Source organism: Filobasidium floriforme (genome assembly GCF_021052385.1).
Source record: "Filobasidium floriforme strain CBS 6241 chromosome Unknown HD553scaffold_5, whole genome shotgun sequence".
Taxonomy (NCBI): Eukaryota; Fungi; Basidiomycota; class Tremellomycetes; order Filobasidiales; family Filobasidiaceae; genus Filobasidium; species Filobasidium floriforme.
The window spans coordinates 926,646-946,185 of NW_025763626.1; the positions used below are offsets into that span (position 1 = coordinate 926,646).

A 19,540-nucleotide genomic window follows, 5' to 3' on the forward strand; every position below is an offset into this window, starting at 1 on the left:
GTTCAGCGCCGCAGCGTTTGTGATCCCAGCGATCATCGTATGTCTCGAAGCGAGACGTGTTGGAAGCAAAAAAGGGTGTCATACAAGTAGGCTTATCGCCTGTCAGGCACAAACGATCCGTCGACAGCTCGACATAATTAGCCAACGATGCGGAATCTTTCAGAACACCGATACAGGTCATTACTTGTCCGCGTAACGATTTGGGTCGCAATGGCACTGCTTGATCTATTTGCCTCGAAGTGGAATTCGATAGCGTGGAGTTCAAAGAAGTCCCTTGCCCCCACCGTCGAAAAAAGTACGTTCCATGTTCTCCTTCACATCGAGATGCCCCTCCCGTACATACGGGAAGATATGCAGCCGTTCCCATCTCGCATTCAACCACCCTCCCCTGTCATATTTCTCATACCTACGAATCTGTCCCTTCTGGAAAACAACACCAGAAATGATGTTCGCTCGTGTGCTCATGTCGGAGCTCGCAGATTTTGCAGGGTGATCATCTATCACGGAATGAGCTCTTGGAAAGCTGCTTGGCTTCTAAGGCCTATTAAATTGTTGGTATGCGCCATTCCCTTCGAGTGGCCCTGTGCGGACGTACTAGTACATTCGTTAGTGTCAACTGTCATTCTTGACGTGATTCTTGGGGTCTCTCAACCCAATCGCCCGCATCTCCGTCGTCAGCTGTTCAACGTCTTGGCGAAAGTGATGCATGAAGCGAGGCGGACGGTCTCAATTTCAGCGCCCTCGATTCTCTGTTGTAGTAGTGACGACTTGCTCGCTAGAAGCCGGAAGCAAAACGTCGGTGACCGAGCGCGCCGAGCGAAGCTGTCTCTATATCTCTATATATTTGGCCAACTTGCAACTTGAGCTCTACATTTATCGTCTGGCGCGTCTGGTGCTTATAGCTGCTATACTTGATACTACAGATCCACATATAGCATGTAAAAATTACGTTACCGATTACTTTCTGTTGACCGGCAGGATGCAGCGTCCACCCCCATATTCGCCCATATTTCTGCGGGCGACGGCTCGAAACTTGGTCGTCCCCCACATCGTCCTCTACCTAGTCCTACCAAAAGACTCGGCGATTATCATAAGGAGCCTGCTCTACGCGATCGCTCCTCTGGTAGTCTATAGCTGCCATGTATACTTGAGGACTCTTTACTTTCGCTACCGAGCAAGCCTCGTGTCCGCGGTCATGATACCCGTAGTGGAACCAGCTTTCAAGCCTAGGGGATCAGCCTGGCTCAATCGTTTCGGTCGTATCGGCAACGTGGATTTGATGCTAGCCTGGGACCGGGAGGGCAAGGAAGGTTATCTCGGAGAAGGGATGGTACGGTCTGCTCTCGAAGGAGCTGGAGGAACCGTCAACACCAAGATCCTGGGTGAAGACAGTGTGAGTACATGGCAAAAGACGTATTCCTGATGACGTTTCGGAGCTGACCGAGAACCGATGTTGCACAGATGATAACCAGTAATCCGGAACACATCCACCAGATCCTCTCGAGCTCGTTCGAGAGCTTTCCCAAGGGTTCAAAATTCATGGAGCGAGCAAAAGGACTGTTCGGACCGCGAGGTGTCTTCGTCGGCGATGGCGCAGACTGGAAATTCGTCAGTGATCAGTGATCAGTGATAATTCGCTTCGGTGTGACATTAGCTTGAGCTGACCGAAACTGTAACTCGTTTGGTCGTGCCTCAGCATCGATCATTCACTCGACCGTTCTTCTCTCGCACCAACTCTTCGCTTTACGATCCAGTCGCCACCCTCGAGCCACATACCGAGAAGCTCATGGATCTCATTATGGGGACTGCTGGCGACTCAAACCGCCGCGTATGCGATGAGATAGAACGCAATGCCAGTTCAGAGACGCGACCCGGTAATCCGGTCGACGTACAATCCCTCTTTCTCACCTATACTCTGGACGTCGCAAGCGAATTCTTCTTTGGCCACTGCGTTGGCGGGCTCGACAAGCTCGTCCAGCAGTGTGACGGAGCCTCAGCCGAAGCCAACGCTGATATAGTCGAGAACGACATTACGGGAGAAGAGCTTACGAAGGCATTTGCAGAAGCGCAAGTGAGTCGGCGTGCGAGGTACAATCCCATGCAACACCGTTAGGGATTGACACAAGACGTGTGAACAGGAAGTCCTGGCTAAGCGGATCAAAATGGGCACACCGTGGGTGCGCCGGGAATCATCATTCCTCTTTCCTCTCCTAATACTGACCACACGAGTACTATCAGGCGCTATTTGAATTGTGGGGCAACAAGATGACGCCACCCGTCGAGACGGTCAAGAAGTTCATACGACCCCTGGTCGATAAAGCGTACAAACGACAAAGTACGCGGCCGGCTGCGAACGCTATCAAGCCGAGAGGCTCCTTACTAGATCATCTGATCAATAGTCTGGATAGTCAGTATCGAGATCCTCACGCTGATACCGTCTTCTCGGATGTTCTGACAAATTCGCATCTCGGACAGGTCGAGAAGCGATCGAGGATGAACTGATTAACATTCTCGTCGCCGCAAGAGATACTGTAAGCGGTTCACCCCGAACTTGCGCTCCATTGAGCGATAATGGGACAGCTTTCAATTGAAGTTCTCTTCATTCTGATTCAGACTGCCTCGGCATTGACCTTTTGCATCTACTGTATGACACTGTACCCAGACGTTATGGAGCAATTGCGAGCAGAAGTTCGAAAACAGCCAGGCGGTCACGTGCGGAGCAATAGCGACCTGAAAGATTTGAAATATAGTGAGCGCATATAATCGTATCGGCGGGCCTAGAAACGGGAGATCAATACAATCGGTTTGGGTTACAGTGCACTGTTTTATCTCAGAAGTCTTGCGGCTCTATCCCCCAGTGCCGATGAAGTAGGTCACCAGCGAGGGATTGCACAAACTCGGAAGCTCACCCAGGTGCCTCCCGCCACGATAACAGTATTCGACGATCCGCCACCGAAGTTGTTTTGAAAGGCTCTCCGCCGCTCTATATGCCCGCGCATACCTCTATCATTCTGGCTACGCTTCTCATGCAGAGATCCAAGGCTGTCTGGGGCGAGGACGCCGAGGAGTTCAAGCCCGAGAGGTGGCAGACAGGCGAGGGCTATGACCAATTCAAGAACGGCGGGTCAATCCCCTTCTCTACCGGACCGAGGACGGTATGCACGACGTTGCTGGAACGATTCGGCTTCACTTGAATTGACGACATCTCTTCCCACAGTGCCTCGGCCAAAACTTTGCCCTCATGCAAATCAAATATGTTCTCGCTCGCCTCTTAAAAGCGTTGGATAACTCTTCAGATGCCGGTGAAAAAGCGACTGAATCTCGAACTATCGTTCCCGTGAAGTCTGGCACGAGCGCTGGGGCTCCTCCGCCGGTGGCTTGGTCGTTCTTGAAAGGTCGAGGTCGAGAGGAACAAGCCTGGGTAATGAGCGACTTGACGCTCCAGGTCAAGGTGGGTCATCGCGCTTGCTTGTGGGTCTTGCTCGCGTGGCTTAGCTCTTCATCCTTGGATGGACCCAGGGAGGGTTGTGGATTAGGATCCTGGCAGCACCGGATACGACTCATACACAGGATACTATTTGAACATCCAACATAGCTGTGGATAGTGACAGCTTTTTGTCATACCCCATATATCCCTCTGCAACCTTCATACTTGTCGCAAGCAGTGCGGATCGTTTGAGGCCGAGATCGACGTTTCATCAGTACGATCGACGGAGGCGCATAGCAGTCCATTGTGCGATGTTGAACGGCGACAATCTCCGTTGCCAACTATGTCCGATCGAGTTAGGAAGGCCAACAATGCGAGCTCCCTCGCTGGCCATCACAATGGTCTTGAAGGCAGACGGCTCGGATATAGCGTATGTAGGGGAATATGAAGGAAACACATCTCGAGACACTGACAGCCGTCACGCTGCTGGAGAACGCGTTGGGAGAACGTATTATGCCATCGTTGTAGCCCTAGCAAGCCTTAACCGCTGTACAGAAACTTCGACAAGCCCTAACACCGTCCCCGACCACAGGTCATCCTTCATCCTTCGAAATAGGTCATCGATAGATAAAGCGAGTTTACTCCTCGTCGGCCTCCTCGTCCTGGTCAACTTTGAAGTATCGCAGGGAGTAGGTGTCCTTGGAGGTGGCAACAACTCGGAGGAAGTTCTACGTATATGGACAAACCAGCACCTGTTCAGCAAAGATGTTTCGTGTGAATGCGATTCCAAGCTGCGACTCACCTCCAACTGGTTCTTCTTCAAGAACTTCTTAGTCAAGTACTTGAGGTACCTCTTGGAGAAGTGGGTCTGAGCGGTAAGGACGAGCTTGGCTCCTGGAAAGAGCAATCGGGTAGAGTATCGAAATTAGCGTCCCGGGCAATACTGTATCAGAACGAGTTGATTATGCTTACCATCCCTCTTCAACTGGATGTTGTCACCCAATTGACCGGTCTTTCCCTCGACCTTGATGCGGTCGTTCAAGAACTTCTCGTAACCAGCGGCATCGAAGACCTGGTCACCAGCGGGGACGGAGTAGTCCACGACGAACTTGTGAGCGGGCTTGGCGGAGGCGGAGGTAGCTTTAGGCTATCATGTGGCCGTATCATTGTTGTCCATCGAGCAGCGGGCGGGTATCATCACACGTCAGAACATAGAGCGATTCGAAGGGTGAGAAAAGGCAACAAAAGGAACGGTTAGAATGCGTCCCCATGAATATCAGCCAGTGTCGGACCAACATACCATATCTACAGTGTGATTATCAAAAGATATCGGTCTGCAAAATGATGGCTTTTGGGATTGAGGGATTCTGGTCGGGATGCGCAAATGTGGTCCAAGGTCGAACTGAAGGAAAGATCAGTTTTCGGACGACGGGTGGATAGCGGGAGGAAGCAAATTTACGAGGAGCTGTAACAGGACGAGGTAGAAGCGCGATCGGGAAGCGCGTGATTCGCGCCGCGGGGTCGCAATTCAAGACGCAAGTGTGGATATTATCCAATGACACAAACCAGCTGTCATCAATGGCGCAATGCCCGAGCGGTCTAAGGGGAGTGATTAGAACTTGTTTCTTGACATCACTTATGCATTGCATGCGTTGGTTCAAATCCAGCTTGCGTCGAAATCCTTTTTGCCCGGGTTTTCGCCTTTTTCCATCCTTTTTCCCCAGGTCGATCTTGATCGCCCTGCAAATGACCCGCGGCTCTTCTTCGCTCGACGGGTGTACTAGCGATGTGAAACATGATCTTGTCATCGTTGAAGCTGTTTTTATGCCCTATCCCGGCTACAACTTGGACTTTGGTGTGGTCTGTCCATCATGCAGTCATTCGATAGCGATCCCCACTTTTCCAAAGTGTTTAGCGTTCCACTGATACTCGTAGGCCTCCTTGACCTGGTCCAGCGTAAAGACCTTGGAATCGACGACCGGCTTGATATTGTTGGCCTCGACGGCCCGGTTCATCTCTTCGAACTGCGCCCGGCTGCCCACATACACCCCGCGGATCGTGCAGATGTTCGTCAAGGCGTCCAAGGTCGAGGGCTGCTTCTCTCCCTTGACTCCTCCCAAGAAGCCGATCACACTGATCACTCCGTCGAATCCGATGGCCTTGAGCGATTGGGTCATGGTGTTGGGTCCGCCGACCTCGATAATGTGCTGGATTCCACGGGAGCCAGCGATCTTTTTGGCGGTTTCGCCCCAGTTCTCGTCTTCGGTATACAGGATGACGTGATCGGCACCAAGCGCTTTGACCCTGTCGGCCTTGGCCTTGGATGAGGTAGTAGCGATGACGCGAGCTCCGATCATCTTGGCAAACTATGGTGGGACCAGCAATACGGTGGCGGTCAGTCTCGAGGAGATCGAACCTACATGTGCGGAACGGCTTGACACGTACCTGGATGGCAAAGATTGAGACACCGCCGGTTCCCTGGGTCAAGACCCAATCACCTGGAAGCAAGGGCTTCAACCCGAACAGAGCGTTCCAGGCGGTCAAACCGGCACACGTCAACGTGGCTCCTTCAACAAAGTCGAGGTTGGTAGGAAGGGGGACGAGACCGTCCTCGTTGAAGGCTCCGTACTGCTGAAGAGCTCCATCGATAACTCCACCAGTCCCAGTGGTGATGATGTAATCATCGACAGATCCCGAGAGATGAGCCTGGTTGAAGAGCGTGACGACCTTGTCCCCTGTCTTGAATCGGTGGACCTTCGTCCCGACGGCTTCGACGGTTCCAGCGCCGTCCGAGGCGGGTACGACCTTGTCTCGTTGGGGGAAGGGGTATTGACCCTAAAGATTCCAGCGACAAGGAGGCCATGTCAGAATAGATGGATCAGGTTGTCCCCTTGTGAAAGCAATTACCTTGGCGATGACGAGGTCTCGATAGTTCAGAGATGCTCCGTGAACTGATCGAAAGCGAGGGCGAGGAGCGACGTTAGGCTTGCGATACGTTCCATAAGAGATAGATCGTTCTCACATTTGACCAGCACGTCGTGATCGCCTAACTCAGGGATAGCAGCCTCCTTGTTAAGCGTCAAGTTGCTAAAGTCCTTGGCGATACCTTGAACGGTCCATTGCTTTTGAGTTTGGGGAGCCATGAGGAAATATGTCTTGTTGGACGTCGCAAGGCGAATTTGTTTTACGGATTTCAAGACAAAGAGAGTGGCGAGGTGTGAATAGGTCGGTATCGAAGTTTACAGCTGACCGGGAAGCTCTGGTCGGGTGGGTCTTTCTGGCCACTCGCTCCCTCGCTGTATATATACAGTTGTGCCGTCATGGTGGAGGTGCTGAGGTCAGCATGACTAATTGCCGGACAATTGCGTCCGCCACCGGACATCTGCTTCCGACAACAGCAACATCGGATGCTTTTGGATCCCATCAATTCAGAACAATCCATGTCGATGTTGTCGATGTCGAAAAGTACGCAAGAGCTCGCTCGCTGCTCGCCGCTCGGTCAATCTAGTATTCAGGATTACCTCCAAGCATATACTGATCCGAATCGACCATCTGTGAACACCCTTTTAATCACACGCACCCGCTAATCTCGCCGAACGCTCCGGAGAGCCCGAGAATGATCGGCAGATCGCACGCACCGGAGCTCCCACAACTACGTCTCGGTCACGAGGTCATATCCGTTCGATAGTCGCCGTTCTTCGGGGGGAAGAGCACTCATCTGCTCTGAGAGGCAAAACGATGAGCACTCGACAGAATGTTCAGGGCGTGCAGCCGGGGGGCAACATGGCCATGTCAAACTACGTGAGCCCGCAACTGAATCTCGAAGGGATTTTTCACTTGTTCTCACTCGAAGTGATTTTGGGCATAGCAACTAGGAGAGCCTTTGGGCAAAGGAGCTTCAGCTCAGGTGTATAGTGAGGCCTTTCTATTTTTCTGTCGAAGCGACCTGTTGGCTGAGATTGAAACCGTTCCCGCTGCTCCAGAGGCGCTCAATTGGACGACAGGAGAGACCGTGGCCATCAAGAAGATTTCCGTTAGCGACATACCGAAAGCCGAGCTTGGAGATATCATGGTGAGTACGATGAGACGATGTGGTAGTATCGAATAGTTCTCCTTGATGAGGCTGACGATTTTGTGTTTAGAGCGAGATTGACCTGTTAAAGAACCTGAATGTGAGTAGCTGCTTACAGACAGGGGTAACAATACTTCCTTGCTGATTGATGCTGGTCATAGAACGAGAACATCGTCAAGTACAAGGGTGAGTTCACGCATTGAATATATGACACTTGAGATTTGCCTCTCAAAGGGTTCGGTTATGAACAGGATTCTTCAAGACAAACGAATACCTCCACATCATTCTCGAGTGAGCGCCCCTCGATACTGTCTCTAGCTGTAAGAAGCTAATATTGTGTCCGTATTCCAGATACTGCGAGAATGGATCGTTACAGTACATTTTGAAGCGATACGGAAAGTTTCCGGAAGATCTAGTGGCCGTTTACATCTCGCAGGTGAGCCCATAGCCTCTGCTAAGTTTGGTATGCAATTGACCGGTCTCGTCACCTCTCGCTTCCAGGTATTACAGGGACTCATCTACCTTCACTCGCAAGGAGTTATACATCGAGATATAAAAGGTGCAAACATCCTCACCAACAAGGACGGGACGGTCAAATTGGCCGATTTTGGGGTGGCGACGATGATGCCAGGTTTAGCGGGCGGGATGCTTGGCGATGGGCTTGGGTCTGGAGCGGATGAGTCTGTTGTAGGGAGTCCATATTGGAGTGAGTTGAGTTTGCAGAGGTCGTTGACTAGAACGACTGCCTAATTGAGACTGTCTCACAGTGGCTCCTGAGGTGATCGAGCAGAACGGAGCAACCACTGCTTCCGATATCTGGCAAGTCCTACCCCTGCAAGTGCAGCAGGTGCTTGGTCGCTGAACTTAACCTGGTTTCACATCGTAGGAGTGTCGGATGCGTCGTTATAGAGTTGTTAGAAGGTCAACCGCCTTATCACACGCTCGAACCGATGCAAGCGTTGTTTCGCATTGTCCAGGACGACTCACCGCCCATCCCGGAGGGTGCCTCGGGAGTGAGTTCCTGTTAGTCTATTGATTAGCTTCGCAGCGTTGACTGACTTCCGCTTTTATCAGATGGTCAAAGACTTCATGTATCAGTGTTTCCAGAAGGATCCCAATTTACGTATCACCGCGCAAAAGTTGGCAAAGCATCCCTGGATGATGGCCTCTAAACGCCAGATCGAGTCCTCTCGACCCCACAATTCTTCTGATCCGCCTCGTCAGGCCGAAGACTCACAACAGAATTCAACGGCAACAAGATCGTCAGATATAAGCCCCACTGCTTCGCGGACAGGCAAGAGATCGAAGCTGGTCATCACCAAGAGGAAACCATCCGGCCAAAGCCAAACATCCGTCTTGCAAGCTCACCCCCCTCGACCGTCTCAGGGCTTGACCAGTTCTCAGGAATTGCACACACAAGAAGTCTCGGCCACAGGCAAAGCTATCAGCGACATGAAACGGCGACCATTGACAACGGTATATGACGATGCGATTCAGCGCGTGCAAGAGTGGAACGAGGCTCTGCAAGGTAAGCCTTATCATTCTCTACAATGCACATGTGCACAATCAGTAACCTAAAGTTTCGGAAAATCAGCGGTGCCGAAGGCTTCTCCAAAAGTGTTGCGCCGTGTTCCCAAGGCGCAGCCGCACCTGGGGACCAGGATCATCGCTGCTGTTGAACCCAAAGGCATGGTGGAGTCGTCGTCCGGGGAATCCTTGGCAGCTCATCTTGCCTCTGTCAGTCGAAAGCCTAATGGAATGTGGTCGAGACCGTTGGGTAACGCCGTAGAGACGGAAGAGCCGAATGAATTGAGCGACCAAGAGGGCAGCGTGTGGGATGACGACTTTGCGGAAGCACCGGATGTCAAGAGATTTGAGAAGAGTGAGTCGTCGCTAGATCTTACCTCTGGCCGAACCGAACATCTCTTCAATTTCCCGGCCTGCATCATAGCACGAGCAGAAAAGAGCTCCCGAGACGAGCCCGACAACATGAAGACCATCAAGCCGACCAAGTCACCCCTAGGATCCCCTCCAGAAGTCACACGTACCATCTCGTCTATCGGTCGTTTCGGTACAGGGTCGCCGAGTCTATATAAGGATGACAGTTCCGAAGACTATTCCGACCTTGCGCCGGCAGACGAGTCCGATCTGAATGAGAAGCTCCAACGATTCAAACTGAACGGTCTACAAATGGGCAAGATCTACAGGCCCGAGGACATATCGATGTTGAGCTTGCGCGGAACGCCAGGGCCTTCACGACCAACCTCGTCGCGTGACATCTCCAGCAGCTTGTCACAACGGCCCAGGTTAGGATCTGGAGGATCGTTTGGAAGCGGATCCTCAAGGTCTCCATCCAGGACGTCCTCCTTCAGATTCACCCCGACGGATGATGCTGAACAGATCAAAGCTACAGAGCGGGAGTTGAGCAAGTATGCGGAGGTCGAGGAAGAGGATTACGACGACGTTTTCGGTATAGGCGAAGCATTGAAAGGCAATATCGGTAAGTTGGGCGATTGCTTCCTCATTCGCAGGCTTCTATCTATTCTGACACGTCTGCGCAGATCCAGTCTCGACTGGCTCCGAGGTGTTCAAGCTTGGTACTCGGCGATCTGATCGAAGCTGGATGGAAGGTCAAATCGATGACGACGATTTTGATCCTTTCGCTGACGTGAGTATGGTTCTACGCAATACGGGTCCAAACGCACCTCATTACATCTCGTTTTCTCTAGATCGAAGACTCTTACTCAGTCATGGATGTGGAAGCTAACTTGTTGCGAGACAAGCATTCATCGCTGTGCGCTGCTGTTAGTGCTATGATAGAACGGCTGCAGGCTACGTCTGCCGAGGAATCACTGCAGCAAGATACTACCGACCTCGTGAGTTAGTAACAAATCTCCTCGACGCACCGACGTTGATCTGGACGACATGCTTCGCAGCTCAACATCATGGATGGCGCGCCGGCGCTTCAAGACCACTTCATCATGTCTCATGGTATGCTAGCGGTGTTGGAAGTTTTGGAGTCAGCTCCAAGTCGTGAAGTTATCTTGAATCTCTTACGAGTCGTGAACATGGTATGTCGCTGTTCGAGGAGCTATCCAAACCCTCCGAGAGCGCTGACGCCCGTCTACAGATGGTAGCAACCGAGCCCAGTGTGCTGGAGAACCTATGTCTGATCGGAGCGATTCCTATCCTCAAGACATTCACTGGACGACGATACTCACTCGAGACGCGTCTGGAAGCGGCAACGTTCGTTGGAGCTCTGACGGGCTCGGCTCTGACACTTCAAATGTTCATCTCGTAAGTGCGGAATGACGAAAAGGTCAACTTACAAAGCTCATGCGGAACGCCCCAGATGCCGTGGACTACGGGTACTAGTGGAGCTCCTGGATGAAGATTACTCTGCCAATCGGGACTTGGTTTTGTCCGCTTTGCGTGGAGTAGCATCGGTTTTCGAATTGCAAACGCCGACCCCCAAGAACGATTTCTGTCGTATGTTCATACGTGAAGGCATCGTTGAACCTCTCGGAACGGTCTTATTGCACATTTTGAAGGACGAAACGGATGACATTGAGGGCTTCAAAGTCCAGATCGTGGGGATCGTCCTCATGTTTTGTCAAACTGCTCAAGCGGACTCGCGAATGCGGGATGCGCTCGGTACGAGAAGCTTTATCAAGCGTGAGTCAAGGCCGTCCTGATAAATGCATCCGAAAGGCTACTCACAAACGATGATTATCCGCAGGACTGCTTCGTGCTTGCGGATCTTTGACTTCGACGTGTCTTACGACCGTTGTAAAGGCCGTCAAACACCTCTCGACCAGTCCTTCTCTGCTGGACGTTCTGCAAAATGCGGATGCCATCGCTGTTCTGATCAAGGTCTTGGATGATCATCTAGCGCGTGCTGGCACAAATGTGAGTCTCACAGGGAAGAAACGTCCTCGGCGACAGTAACTGACTACCGTTGTGTACCCCAGGAGATCTGCTCGCACATCTTCCAGACGCTCTTCAACCTTTGTCGCTTGAGCCGTACGCGGCAAGAAGAAGCAGCTATCAACGGTATCATACCTATACTGCAGCGGGCATTGTCGCTCAAATCGCCGTTGAAAGAGTTTGCTCTTCCAATTCTTTGCGATATGGTCAATGCTGGAAAGACGGCCCGGCGACAGTTGTGGAAATACGGTGGGGTCCAAGGTGAGTCGAGGTCGGGTGCATGATAACAACGACAATGGTTCTAATTGAGCCAATCCCGTTTCCAGTTTATCTGGACCTGCTATCGGATGCGTACTGGAAGGTGAGTGAAGCAGATCGCAAATCCAAGTCAAAATGTTACTAATCGCATATTTACAGGTCGCAGCGCTCGAAGCCATAGTTTTCTGGTTCGTAAGGGTTAGGGCCCTATTCAAGGCTCATAGCTTACGACCAGATTAACCCATGATGACACTTCAGGCTTCAAGACGAAACTGCCAGAGTCGAAGATGAGCTCTCTCAAACAAGCGCACTGCACGTGCTCAAGATGGCGTTCATCAACGCCAGTGGAACGTCATTCGAAGGAGTACTTGAGCCGTCAGTACCATCGCGTTGTAGCTATTCACTCTCACACTGACTCTTGTGTTCTTATGTTAGTTTCCTGCGTCTACTGAGAGCTTCACCTCCCTTGACTGTTGCTCTGGTTGGGGCGGACCTATTCAAAAAGATCAGCGAAGGCCTGACGAAGAAAGCGAAGGCGATTACCAAGCTCAATCTCCTGCGAATCATCAAGGTGGCATGTGATCATCATCCGCAACACCAAGATTTGATCGCACAGTTTGGGATGTCGCCTATCGTCCGGGAATTGGGTCGGCAGGACGAAGCGGTGTTGGTCAGACAGGTAAGACTTGGCGCGATCACCTGCTGTGGTGTTGAGTACTGAACCGAATTATAAAACCAGCTCGCCAAGGAGATCGCTCCCGCTCTAATCAGCGACTCGAGGACGCCGCCGGGTTCTGTCAGGGAGCATACGCCTCGACCCCCGGCACCCAGACGTGCAGTATCAGCACTCGCTCCCAAGCCAGAGCGATCTGACCATCAAAAACATAAACGCAAGATTTCGCGAAATCACCTCAGCAACATCCATTGGACCGAACAAGACGGCAAGATTACACCAGTGCTCAACAGGAGCGCTCGTGATACGAGAAACGAGGAACATCATCGCAGGACGACGAGCAAGTCAAGCACGACAAACGACACCAACGAAATTACGGGACACGGGCAAACCCGACGATGACAATCTCACGACATCAGACGGAAGGAATGACTTGACGAACGGACTAGACTGTATCATTATGATGCTACTTGAATGACTGGTACATGTATGATGATGCAAAATTTGCCCGATCATGGGACGATCGCTGTGCGGCCAAGAAGATGCGATAATATCTAGTGTTTGTCTTTCGTGCTCGCGTTTTGCAAGATGGGCGTCTTTTCCGTGGCATCTTTGAGGGGTTCGCTCTTGCCGCCGACAGAAGCCTGACTCGTTGGCGCCACATAGGGGAAGAGGTAGCTACCCTTGATCTCGTACGTCTTTACGCCGGTCTTGACGCACAAGCACAGGTCTGCGGGTTTCGGGGGTGAGCCCAAGCATCCTGACGCCGCAGACCCCTTACTTACAAGTCGCTGCCGTCATGATCCAATAAGAGCCCAAGCCGGTGCCGAGATGCCAGAATGCTGCCAGAGGTATATTCGAGTGAGAAGACGTCCTGCCGCGCGATCAGAGTCCCGATTTCAGCACTAACCGTGACCTTCCAGCATGAATCCGAACGGCGCGATTTGAACGCGTAGGCTCCGCCATGTATCACAGAAAAGATTGTCCAGGTTCCAGATGATAAAGGCGATGCCGAAGAGAGCCACACCTCGGAATAGCATGTCCCCAATGACCTTTTTTGCGGGATGTTCGGAGCTAGGTGGGAGGCGGTATTTGATAAGGTAGATGATTCTCGAGACGGACACAAGCTGCAGAGAACCGAATGCTACTTGGTGGTAGATGGGATTAGGTGCCCTGATACTGCGGATTAGGGATGCAGAAGAAGACGGTGTTTTAGCACGTATGGACGGCAGCACGGGGATCCCATCGCCGTAAGGCGGCTTACTAGCTGACGGTGACAAACAGGTCTAGTGCCAGCATGGCCAGCCCGCCCAACCTCGTGTTGAATTCCGGACTAGTGTCAAAGACTAGCAAACCGCAATACGTGACGAGGTAAATCTACGAGCGTGGTCGACTGGATCAGCATCTCGGATCCGCCTCTGCATCTCTTTCGACAGGCGAGACTCACCATGGGCAACTCGTCCATCAACTGCCAAAACCATTGCAGCTGAAGACGAGCATAATGATGCATTCAGCTCGACTCTTCGTCTTCGGCCCAGATCGGGACCTACCGTCATATGAAACAGCCCCGATCCTCCGCCTATTATCGACAAGCCGAGCATCAAGTATCCATATCGGCGAGGGAGACCTTGTTGAAGGATTCGGTAGTATCCATACAGGCCAAGACAGATGAACGGAATGTTGGATAGGGTGTTGACAAATTCGGCAATGTAAGGGCTGTAGGTGTAGTTCTCTTCACACCTGATTGAAGAATGCGATAATATCAGCTTGCAATCGGCTCAGCCTTGGAGGAAGTGATCATGTACCAGTCGATGGAGCCTAGAAGTGGAATGTCAACTTAGTAGTCTGTATCGCAACACTATGCACGGGAAACACTCACTCGTATGAGCGCCCCAGTCTGTTTCAGTCGTAGAAATCATGCGTCAGCGAATTGCAGCTGCTGATCCAGGTCAAGTTCAGGTCGATGGACACCGGACAAACACTTACAACCTTCGTTAACTTGTCCGACTCTCAAATGGTCGAACCCGCCCATTATTTGTCGAATGAAACCGGCGACTGCGTGTTTTCTAAAAAATCAGGGTGGACAATCGCTCCGGTAGAGTATGCTCAAGCGGGCGAGTGGAGGCAGCAGGGATTCGAGCGGGAATAGCAAGAAGAGGTGAGATCCGAGAATTATGAGGTCTAGATAGATATGTGAAGCGATGTCGAGGACTTGCTTTCCTTTGATGATTGATGTAGAGATAGAGAGAGAGAGAGGTAGATGAGGACCAGGACCGACGTAAGCGAAAACGAAATCATCCATCCCATCCATCCATCCACGGCTGCCTAATAACGAACGGCGCTGACCGAGAATAGTTTAATCTCACGTGGCAAAAAGACTACGTAAGCCGATCACTCTCGGCAACCCAACCTCGACAAAAGCCGGACCAATTGCCGGACCTCCATCTCGTGCTCTGCTCGAATTGCTTCATGTGCGTTTAGACATTGTTTGTACGTGAATCTACAATCCGGCAGGCAACAACCTACGGTCGCTTGCGCTTGCGATTGTGCATACACTCTCCGCTGCGCCGTACCATATTAGACACCTGCTCAAGCCTGTCCTTCCTGAATCCAGTTGCGATGTCCCACCCAGCCACCCCGACCGAGCACGAACCGATGCTTGACCAACGCTTCCGCCGGAGGACGGTCCTCGGGCTTCATCTCCAGACACCTCTGTACAAAGTCGTACGCATGTTTCATCTTGCCTCCTCCATCCGCTTCGAGCCCCTCTTGTCCTCTCGGTCCGCTGCACCGCCGCATCAAGGCCGCGTACGGTTTAGAGTCCACACCGAGACCGGCTTGAGCTTCGTCGGCGCTCAGGAAGGGCGTCTCGCCGCAGATCAAGACGTAGCCTACGACTCCGAGAGCCCAGACGTCCTGCTCCTTGCCCGAATACATCTCGCCCCGCAAGATCTCTGGCGAAGCGTAGTCCAGGGTTCCCGAGAACGTGTCCCACTTCCTACCCGGACGCCAATGAGCAGCGCTCCCAAAGTCGATCAGCTGACAATGACCTTGCCCGTCGAGGACGACGTTTTCGTCCTTGATGTCCCGATGGACAACCCCGTTGGCGTGCAAGAATCGTAAAGCGTCCGAGAGTTGGCCCAGCAGTGAACGGATCTCAAACGCCGGTAAGCCGTCCGGTGCGCTTTCCACCCGGTCGAACAGATCAAGACCGACTCCAAATCGTGGCATGACAACTGGTGAAACGTCAAAGCTTTAATGTTAGCACGGGATATCTCACGTCGAGTGTCGGACGAGCAGGCACTTACGGTAATAAAACTCTCGATCTTCGAAAAAGTCGAGCATCTTGCAGATGTTGGGATGACCACGATTCTTGACCGTCTCCGCGCTAATCTTCGCATGCCATTCGAGCGGGTTGACGTCTCCACCGACGAGGCTGGATAGATTGCCTTCCGTCAACGGCCGAGTTTCGGGTGACAGGATGACGACCGACGAGCCTGGCACAGCTCCTGTCCTGGCTGTGGGTGTCGTCTCGCCAGTGTCGGAATTCGGCGTGGCGGTAGTACTAGCGGAGCTGAAGTAGTCTTCTTCGACGACGTTCGATGGTTGCGTTTGGCCCCGAAGCGGATCCCAGGGATACGCCTGAGGTGGACGCTTGAAGGGGACATTTCTGAGTTGATCCATAACATGGACTGCGAATGCTAGCCGATCAGTTTCGACTTTATCGTGAGGTTTGCATGCGCGAGACTCACTCTCGATCGGGATAGGTCCAAGGATTTTGTGTCTATGAAATAACGAATCTTGAGTCAGCCATATTTGTCGACAACGCGGACCGGAGTACCTGCTTACTTCTTCCAGCAATCGGCCAGGATCCGGCTCTTGATGATATACTTGATAATCACTTCGTCCCCCATCGGTTCACCATCCCAGCCCTTCTGACGAGCTCGCTTGACCAACCCATACGCGCCCTTACCTGCCTCGCTCACAATGACATAGTCATTGATCCCATGCCCTCCCATACCGCCTGCAGTTTCTCCCAGAGGCGTCGCTGGCTCGCTCGGCGCTCTCGTGCTAGGCGCGATCGATATCATCGAATCCGAGCGATCGGAAGTTTGCAAATAGTGCGGAACAGAGAGCAAAGGCTGTGCCGTCGGTTCTCGTGACATTGCTGGTCTGGACTCGCCTTTGCTGCCAGCGCCATTCGTCGAGGTGAACGGAGAAAAGGCACTCAGCAAACCGGTCGCCGGCTTTCGGTTGGTAGGGTGTGAAGGAGGTAGTGCCGCTGGGAACGCAAAGGGTTGGGATGCTCGTCCTGCCAATGACGATAACCGTTGAGACTGCCGTCGCCGCGACGTGATGGGACTGACGGGCTCGACCTGTGTCGAAGCGGCTTGAGATTCGTGCTGAGGCTCCATCTTTGTCGGTGACCGTGAATGAGCTCTGCTTTGAGACCGAGACGGTTGACTGGTTTCGCTAGTCGAACTTTCGCCAGGAGAGACGATGGTGGGTATCGAGCTCGTGACCGCATGCAGCGGTGATGGATGAGCAACTGGCTTGGTTGAGGTCATGGATAGCCCGCCGATCGAGGAAACGGTCGAAACCAACCGGTTGGGAGGAGCCGGTTTTGGCTTGCCTTCGGGATGTAGTCCTTCTATCCGCCTGCGAGGGGCTTCCGAGACCGGTGAAGATGCTGTGGGACTTTCTGGCAACCCCGAAGGTCGATCTTCTGGCACAGCACGTGATGAAGCAGTAGCGTCATTGGCTGGAGGAGTACCCGGACTCGAAAGAGCTGACAGACCCCCTCGCGTGCCGATCTGCTTGATACCCCATCCTCCCAGAGGTTTTTGTATGCCATTCTTTTCGACATCTTCGCCGACCAAGCGGAACAAACGTTCCCTCTCCTTCTCTTTCCTTTTCGGACCATCTCCGGTCTCCTTCATGCTCTGGCTTCGACTGATTGTCACGGGCGTATTGTCTCCGATGTCCAGCCCCTCAGACGGGGCCATAGCGGCTGACCCAGCGCTACCTATCTCGACCGAATCATCACCTTCGGCCTCTATCGCTCGAGTTTTCTGCCTTTCGTCAACTTGCATGCCGATGAGCCGAGCAAACAGATCGCCCTCTTCCAGTAGGGGAGGAGCGGATTGAGGCACATTGGGCATGGAGTTCCGTCTCGAAGACGCTCGAGAAGAGCCTCCTCGCGATATGCTCGTGGTACCGGATGTCTGTGGTGGTATCGTCAGAACAACAGGTCGATCGAAATCCTCGTTGACAGGGTCAAAGCCTAGCGCGTTTCTCCCAGATCCCCCAGGAACTTCTACATCTTCGCCGGTAGGCTCCAAGGGGTCTGCGGATGTTGTCGTCCTCAGTTCTGGTCGCCTCGGCACCCCTGTCCATTCGTACCCATCCGACGTGAGATCGCTATCTGCTGATTCCCAACTCGTCTTTCTTCCCCGTTCCCCATCGCGCTCACTCGATCCGCCCTGTCCGCCAAGGGCCCGGAGATTCTCGAACCCTAATTCTCTCCATTCCTGGGTCGTCGGTGTCAAGATGACCAACCGACCATTCGCATTGATATCGGTGCCCTTGAGAAAGCTGGTTGGAGAGTGAGATGGACTCCGGAGAAGATCCCCTGCTTGTGGCTTTGAGGCAGACGCTACGTCTAGACTACCGTTCGCTAGGGGATTTGACGAGTCTGATAATCTCCGTCGAGCGAGCAAGCTTCCGACTGGGCCAAAGCTGTTGTTGCCTTTTGGCACCTCGGGGAGCAAAAGACTTGGATCTCTGATTGGTGACGTCGAAGCCGACTTGGAGTAGGGATTGCGATGATAATAGCGAGCGCTGGAAGTTGGACAGACCTTCAGTATCTCGCTGATCAGCTTTTCTACACCGGGCTTAAGGGGACTTGCCTGTTATCCAGTGGGGAATCCCTGTACTGATCATCTACAGCGCTCTCGTTTGGTGTATGACTCCGTCGATCAGGTTCGTCCTCGCTATTCGATTCAACACTGATCCCTTTGACATCGCTCAGGCTGTCACTCCGGGCAGGTCGCCTTGACGCTTGACCCCTATTCGCCCGGTCTCTGACTGTCGAGACCAGGACTCCGCCACTACTGGATCTAGATGGTGCGGGAGATGGTGCACTTCCGACTGATATTGTTGGCGCTCTCGTCGGTGACACGTGATGTCGGTGCTTGCGAGCATCAGATGGAGGAGGGATCATCGAGCCAGAGCCGTCACCGAGTATGTCTGCTAGGTGCCGGGGCGACGACAGCTGGGGCGATGACGAAGAATGGCTCATGCCAGGCCTATGCGTCTTGAAAGTCGCAGAATCCGAAGGCGATCTGCTAAACGTTCCCCGTTGCCCCAGCGGACGGCGAGCATTTTCGTCTCTCCTTGCTTCGTGAGGTGTTCCTTTGACCTGAACGCCCGCGTGGTTCTCGGACGACGATACAAAATCGTCAAACAGGGAGCTCGTTCCTGAACATGGGAATCCTGCTCCAGAAGCGGACAGCTGCCTTTTATGGTGATGTGGCCGGATGTCATTAGGTTCTAGGTCGCCCAGGTTGAGCCGCAAGCCTGGTGTACTCGGTCCGCTGGTATGTGAACTCGGTGAAAACGCTCCAGAAGGGGATCCTGACGGATGAACCGATTGAGCTGATCTGGGTGTTTCTACTTTTGCCGTCATATTGCTTGAAGGAGAGCTGATCGTATGTCACCTGGAGATACGAGCTCTTTATTGTCCACGGGGTTATCAAACGCCTGTACGAGCAGGGGGAGTTGTCAACTTTGAAAGTTTGATCTCGAAGAGAGATCTCGGTCGAATGCAGGTGCTATTTGATCCGCCAAGTGAACGAATCTGGCTTACCCCGGTAAAAGGGTGCACGGTGAATTTTAGGGTAGCCAAGCCAGTCGAGATGGATCGAAGCGTGTTGAAAACCTGAACGACGATCCGAAATCCTAGGTGCAGATCCTGATATAGCTATCCAGCTCACCAACGTTTGCAGATGGACTGAATGGCTGAGTGTCGAAATCGAGCCTGCGGCCCGGATATCTTGCAGGTCAATGTGCGGCCGTTAGGATCGCGAAAGAGCTGGACCGGCGTTGATGTGCGGTGTGTCGATCGGCTGATGACTGTCGATTATGATGTTGGAGACTCTTGCCTCTATCTGCAGCAGGCAAT

At 52.7% G+C, this 19,540-nt stretch overlaps 6 protein-coding genes and 1 non-coding gene across 7 annotated transcripts; 3 read left to right on the forward strand and 4 right to left on the reverse strand.

Annotated features, from left to right (window-relative positions):
* The first annotated feature begins 895 nt into the window (after nt 1–895).
* HD553DRAFT_307582 (cytochrome P450) lies at nt 896–4,009 on the forward strand. The gene is made up of 11 exons (XM_046179440.1): nt 896–1,393; nt 1,462–1,608; nt 1,697–2,071; nt 2,139–2,177; nt 2,239–2,407; nt 2,476–2,531; nt 2,614–2,749; nt 2,817–2,868; nt 2,936–3,155; nt 3,218–3,451; nt 3,520–4,009. The coding sequence occupies exons 1-11, from the start codon at nt 980–982 to the stop codon at nt 3,580–3,582; spliced, it is 1,905 nt and encodes a 634-aa protein (XP_046038587.1). The 5' UTR covers nt 896–979; the 3' UTR covers nt 3,583–4,009.
* On the reverse strand, nt 3,926–4,803 carry HD553DRAFT_293681 (ribosomal protein L22e). Its single transcript, XM_046178438.1, has 4 exons — nt 4,728–4,803; nt 4,400–4,574; nt 4,230–4,321; nt 3,926–4,155 (listed from the first exon to the last, which is right to left on the reverse strand). The coding sequence occupies exons 1-4, from the start codon at nt 4,728–4,730 to the stop codon at nt 4,066–4,068; spliced, it is 360 nt and encodes a 119-aa protein (XP_046038588.1). The 5' UTR covers nt 4,731–4,803; the 3' UTR covers nt 3,926–4,065.
* Nucleotides 4,804–5,007: 204 nt separating this feature from the next.
* HD553DRAFT_t23 lies at nt 5,008–5,103 on the forward strand. The gene has a single exon. It is a non-coding gene; the product is annotated as a tRNA-Ser (tRNA).
* A 43-nt stretch (nt 5,104–5,146) lies between these two features.
* Nucleotides 5,147–6,684, reverse strand: HD553DRAFT_282035 (uncharacterized protein). The gene is made up of 4 exons (XM_046178148.1): nt 6,450–6,684; nt 6,335–6,378; nt 5,873–6,262; nt 5,147–5,793 (listed from the first exon to the last, which is right to left on the reverse strand). Exons 1-4 carry the CDS (start codon nt 6,568–6,570, stop codon nt 5,305–5,307), a joined length of 1,044 nt encoding a protein of 347 aa, XP_046038589.1. The 5' UTR covers nt 6,571–6,684; the 3' UTR covers nt 5,147–5,304.
* A 232-nt stretch (nt 6,685–6,916) lies between these two features.
* HD553DRAFT_307586 (kinase-like protein) lies at nt 6,917–12,808 on the forward strand. The gene is made up of 25 exons (XM_046179441.1): nt 6,917–7,228; nt 7,296–7,341; nt 7,411–7,499; nt 7,570–7,599; nt 7,661–7,685; nt 7,751–7,790; nt 7,851–7,935; nt 8,001–8,205; nt 8,267–8,318; nt 8,386–8,512; nt 8,574–9,027; nt 9,094–9,381; nt 9,451–9,999; nt 10,061–10,167; nt 10,229–10,375; nt 10,436–10,570; nt 10,630–10,796; nt 10,852–11,174; nt 11,239–11,408; nt 11,471–11,687; nt 11,753–11,787; nt 11,844–11,872; nt 11,943–12,059; nt 12,120–12,363; nt 12,424–12,808. Exons 1-25 carry the CDS (start codon nt 7,166–7,168, stop codon nt 12,757–12,759), a joined length of 4,080 nt encoding a protein of 1,359 aa, XP_046038590.1. The 5' UTR covers nt 6,917–7,165; the 3' UTR covers nt 12,760–12,808.
* On the reverse strand, nt 12,809–14,652 carry HD553DRAFT_307590 (ceramidase). Its single transcript, XM_046179442.1, has 9 exons — nt 14,344–14,652; nt 14,237–14,254; nt 14,163–14,175; nt 13,908–14,097; nt 13,805–13,843; nt 13,622–13,734; nt 13,268–13,536; nt 13,143–13,199; nt 12,809–13,087 (listed from the first exon to the last, which is right to left on the reverse strand). Exons 1-9 carry the CDS (start codon nt 14,387–14,389, stop codon nt 12,912–12,914), a joined length of 921 nt encoding a protein of 306 aa, XP_046038591.1. The 5' UTR covers nt 14,390–14,652; the 3' UTR covers nt 12,809–12,911.
* A 156-nt stretch (nt 14,653–14,808) lies between these two features.
* On the reverse strand, nt 14,809–19,209 carry HD553DRAFT_191560 (uncharacterized protein). Its single transcript, XM_046177023.1, has 5 exons — nt 18,267–19,209; nt 16,207–18,198; nt 16,110–16,141; nt 15,666–16,049; nt 14,809–15,593 (listed from the first exon to the last, which is right to left on the reverse strand). Exons 1-5 carry the CDS (start codon nt 19,043–19,045, stop codon nt 14,947–14,949), a joined length of 3,834 nt encoding a protein of 1,277 aa, XP_046038592.1. The 5' UTR covers nt 19,046–19,209; the 3' UTR covers nt 14,809–14,946.
* Nucleotides 19,210–19,540: the final 331 nt, after the last annotated feature.

Coding starts and splice junctions, on each gene's coding strand:
- HD553DRAFT_307582 (XM_046179440.1), top strand. CDS start 980: ATGCAGCGTCCACCCCCATATTCGCCCATATTTCTGCGGGCGACGGCT. Junction 2,072..2,138: donor AGGCATTTGCAGAAGCGCAA/GTGAGTCGGCGT, acceptor ACGTGTGAACAG/GAAGTCCTGGCTAAGCGGAT. Junction 2,869..2,935: donor TATCCCCCAGTGCCGATGAA/GTAGGTCACCAG, acceptor CCACGATAACAG/TATTCGACGATCCGCCACCG.
- HD553DRAFT_293681 (XM_046178438.1), bottom strand. Junction 4,322..4,399: donor CATCCAGTTGAAGAGGGATG/GTAAGCATAATC, acceptor TGCTCTTTCCAG/GAGCCAAGCTCGTCCTTACC. Junction 4,156..4,229: donor TGAAGAAGAACCAGTTGGAG/GTGAGTCGCAGC, acceptor CCATATACGTAG/AACTTCCTCCGAGTTGTTGC.
- HD553DRAFT_307590 (XM_046179442.1), bottom strand. CDS start 14,389: ATGGGCGGGTTCGACCATTTGAGAGTCGGACAAGTTAACGAAGGTT. Junction 13,844..13,907: donor CGGGGCTGTTTCATATGACG/GTAGGTCCCGAT, acceptor GCTCGTCTTCAG/CTGCAATGGTTTTGGCAGTT. Junction 13,735..13,804: donor TGATGGACGAGTTGCCCATG/GTGAGTCTCGCC, acceptor CCACGCTCGTAG/ATTTACCTCGTCACGTATTG.
- HD553DRAFT_282035 (XM_046178148.1), bottom strand. CDS start 6,570: ATGGCTCCCCAAACTCAAAAGCAATGGACCGTTCAAGGTATCGCCAAG. Junction 6,379..6,449: donor TCACGACGTGCTGGTCAAAT/GTGAGAACGATC, acceptor GCTTTCGATCAG/TTCACGGAGCATCTCTGAAC. Junction 5,794..5,872: donor TCTCAATCTTTGCCATCCAG/GTACGTGTCAAG, acceptor GTCCCACCATAG/TTTGCCAAGATGATCGGAGC.
- HD553DRAFT_191560 (XM_046177023.1), bottom strand. CDS start 19,045: ATGACGGCAAAAGTAGAAACACCCAGATCAGCTCAATCGGTTCATCCG. Junction 16,050..16,109: donor TGGACCTATCCCGATCGAGA/GTGAGTCTCGCG, acceptor TAGCATTCGCAG/TCCATGTTATGGATCAACTC. Junction 15,594..15,665: donor AGATCGAGAGTTTTATTACC/GTAAGTGCCTGC, acceptor ACGTTTCACCAG/TTGTCATGCCACGATTTGGA.
- HD553DRAFT_307586 (XM_046179441.1), top strand. CDS start 7,166: ATGAGCACTCGACAGAATGTTCAGGGCGTGCAGCCGGGGGGCAACATG. Junction 11,175..11,238: donor TACGAGAAGCTTTATCAAGC/GTGAGTCAAGGC, acceptor GATTATCCGCAG/GACTGCTTCGTGCTTGCGGA. Junction 12,364..12,423: donor AAGCGGTGTTGGTCAGACAG/GTAAGACTTGGC, acceptor TTATAAAACCAG/CTCGCCAAGGAGATCGCTCC.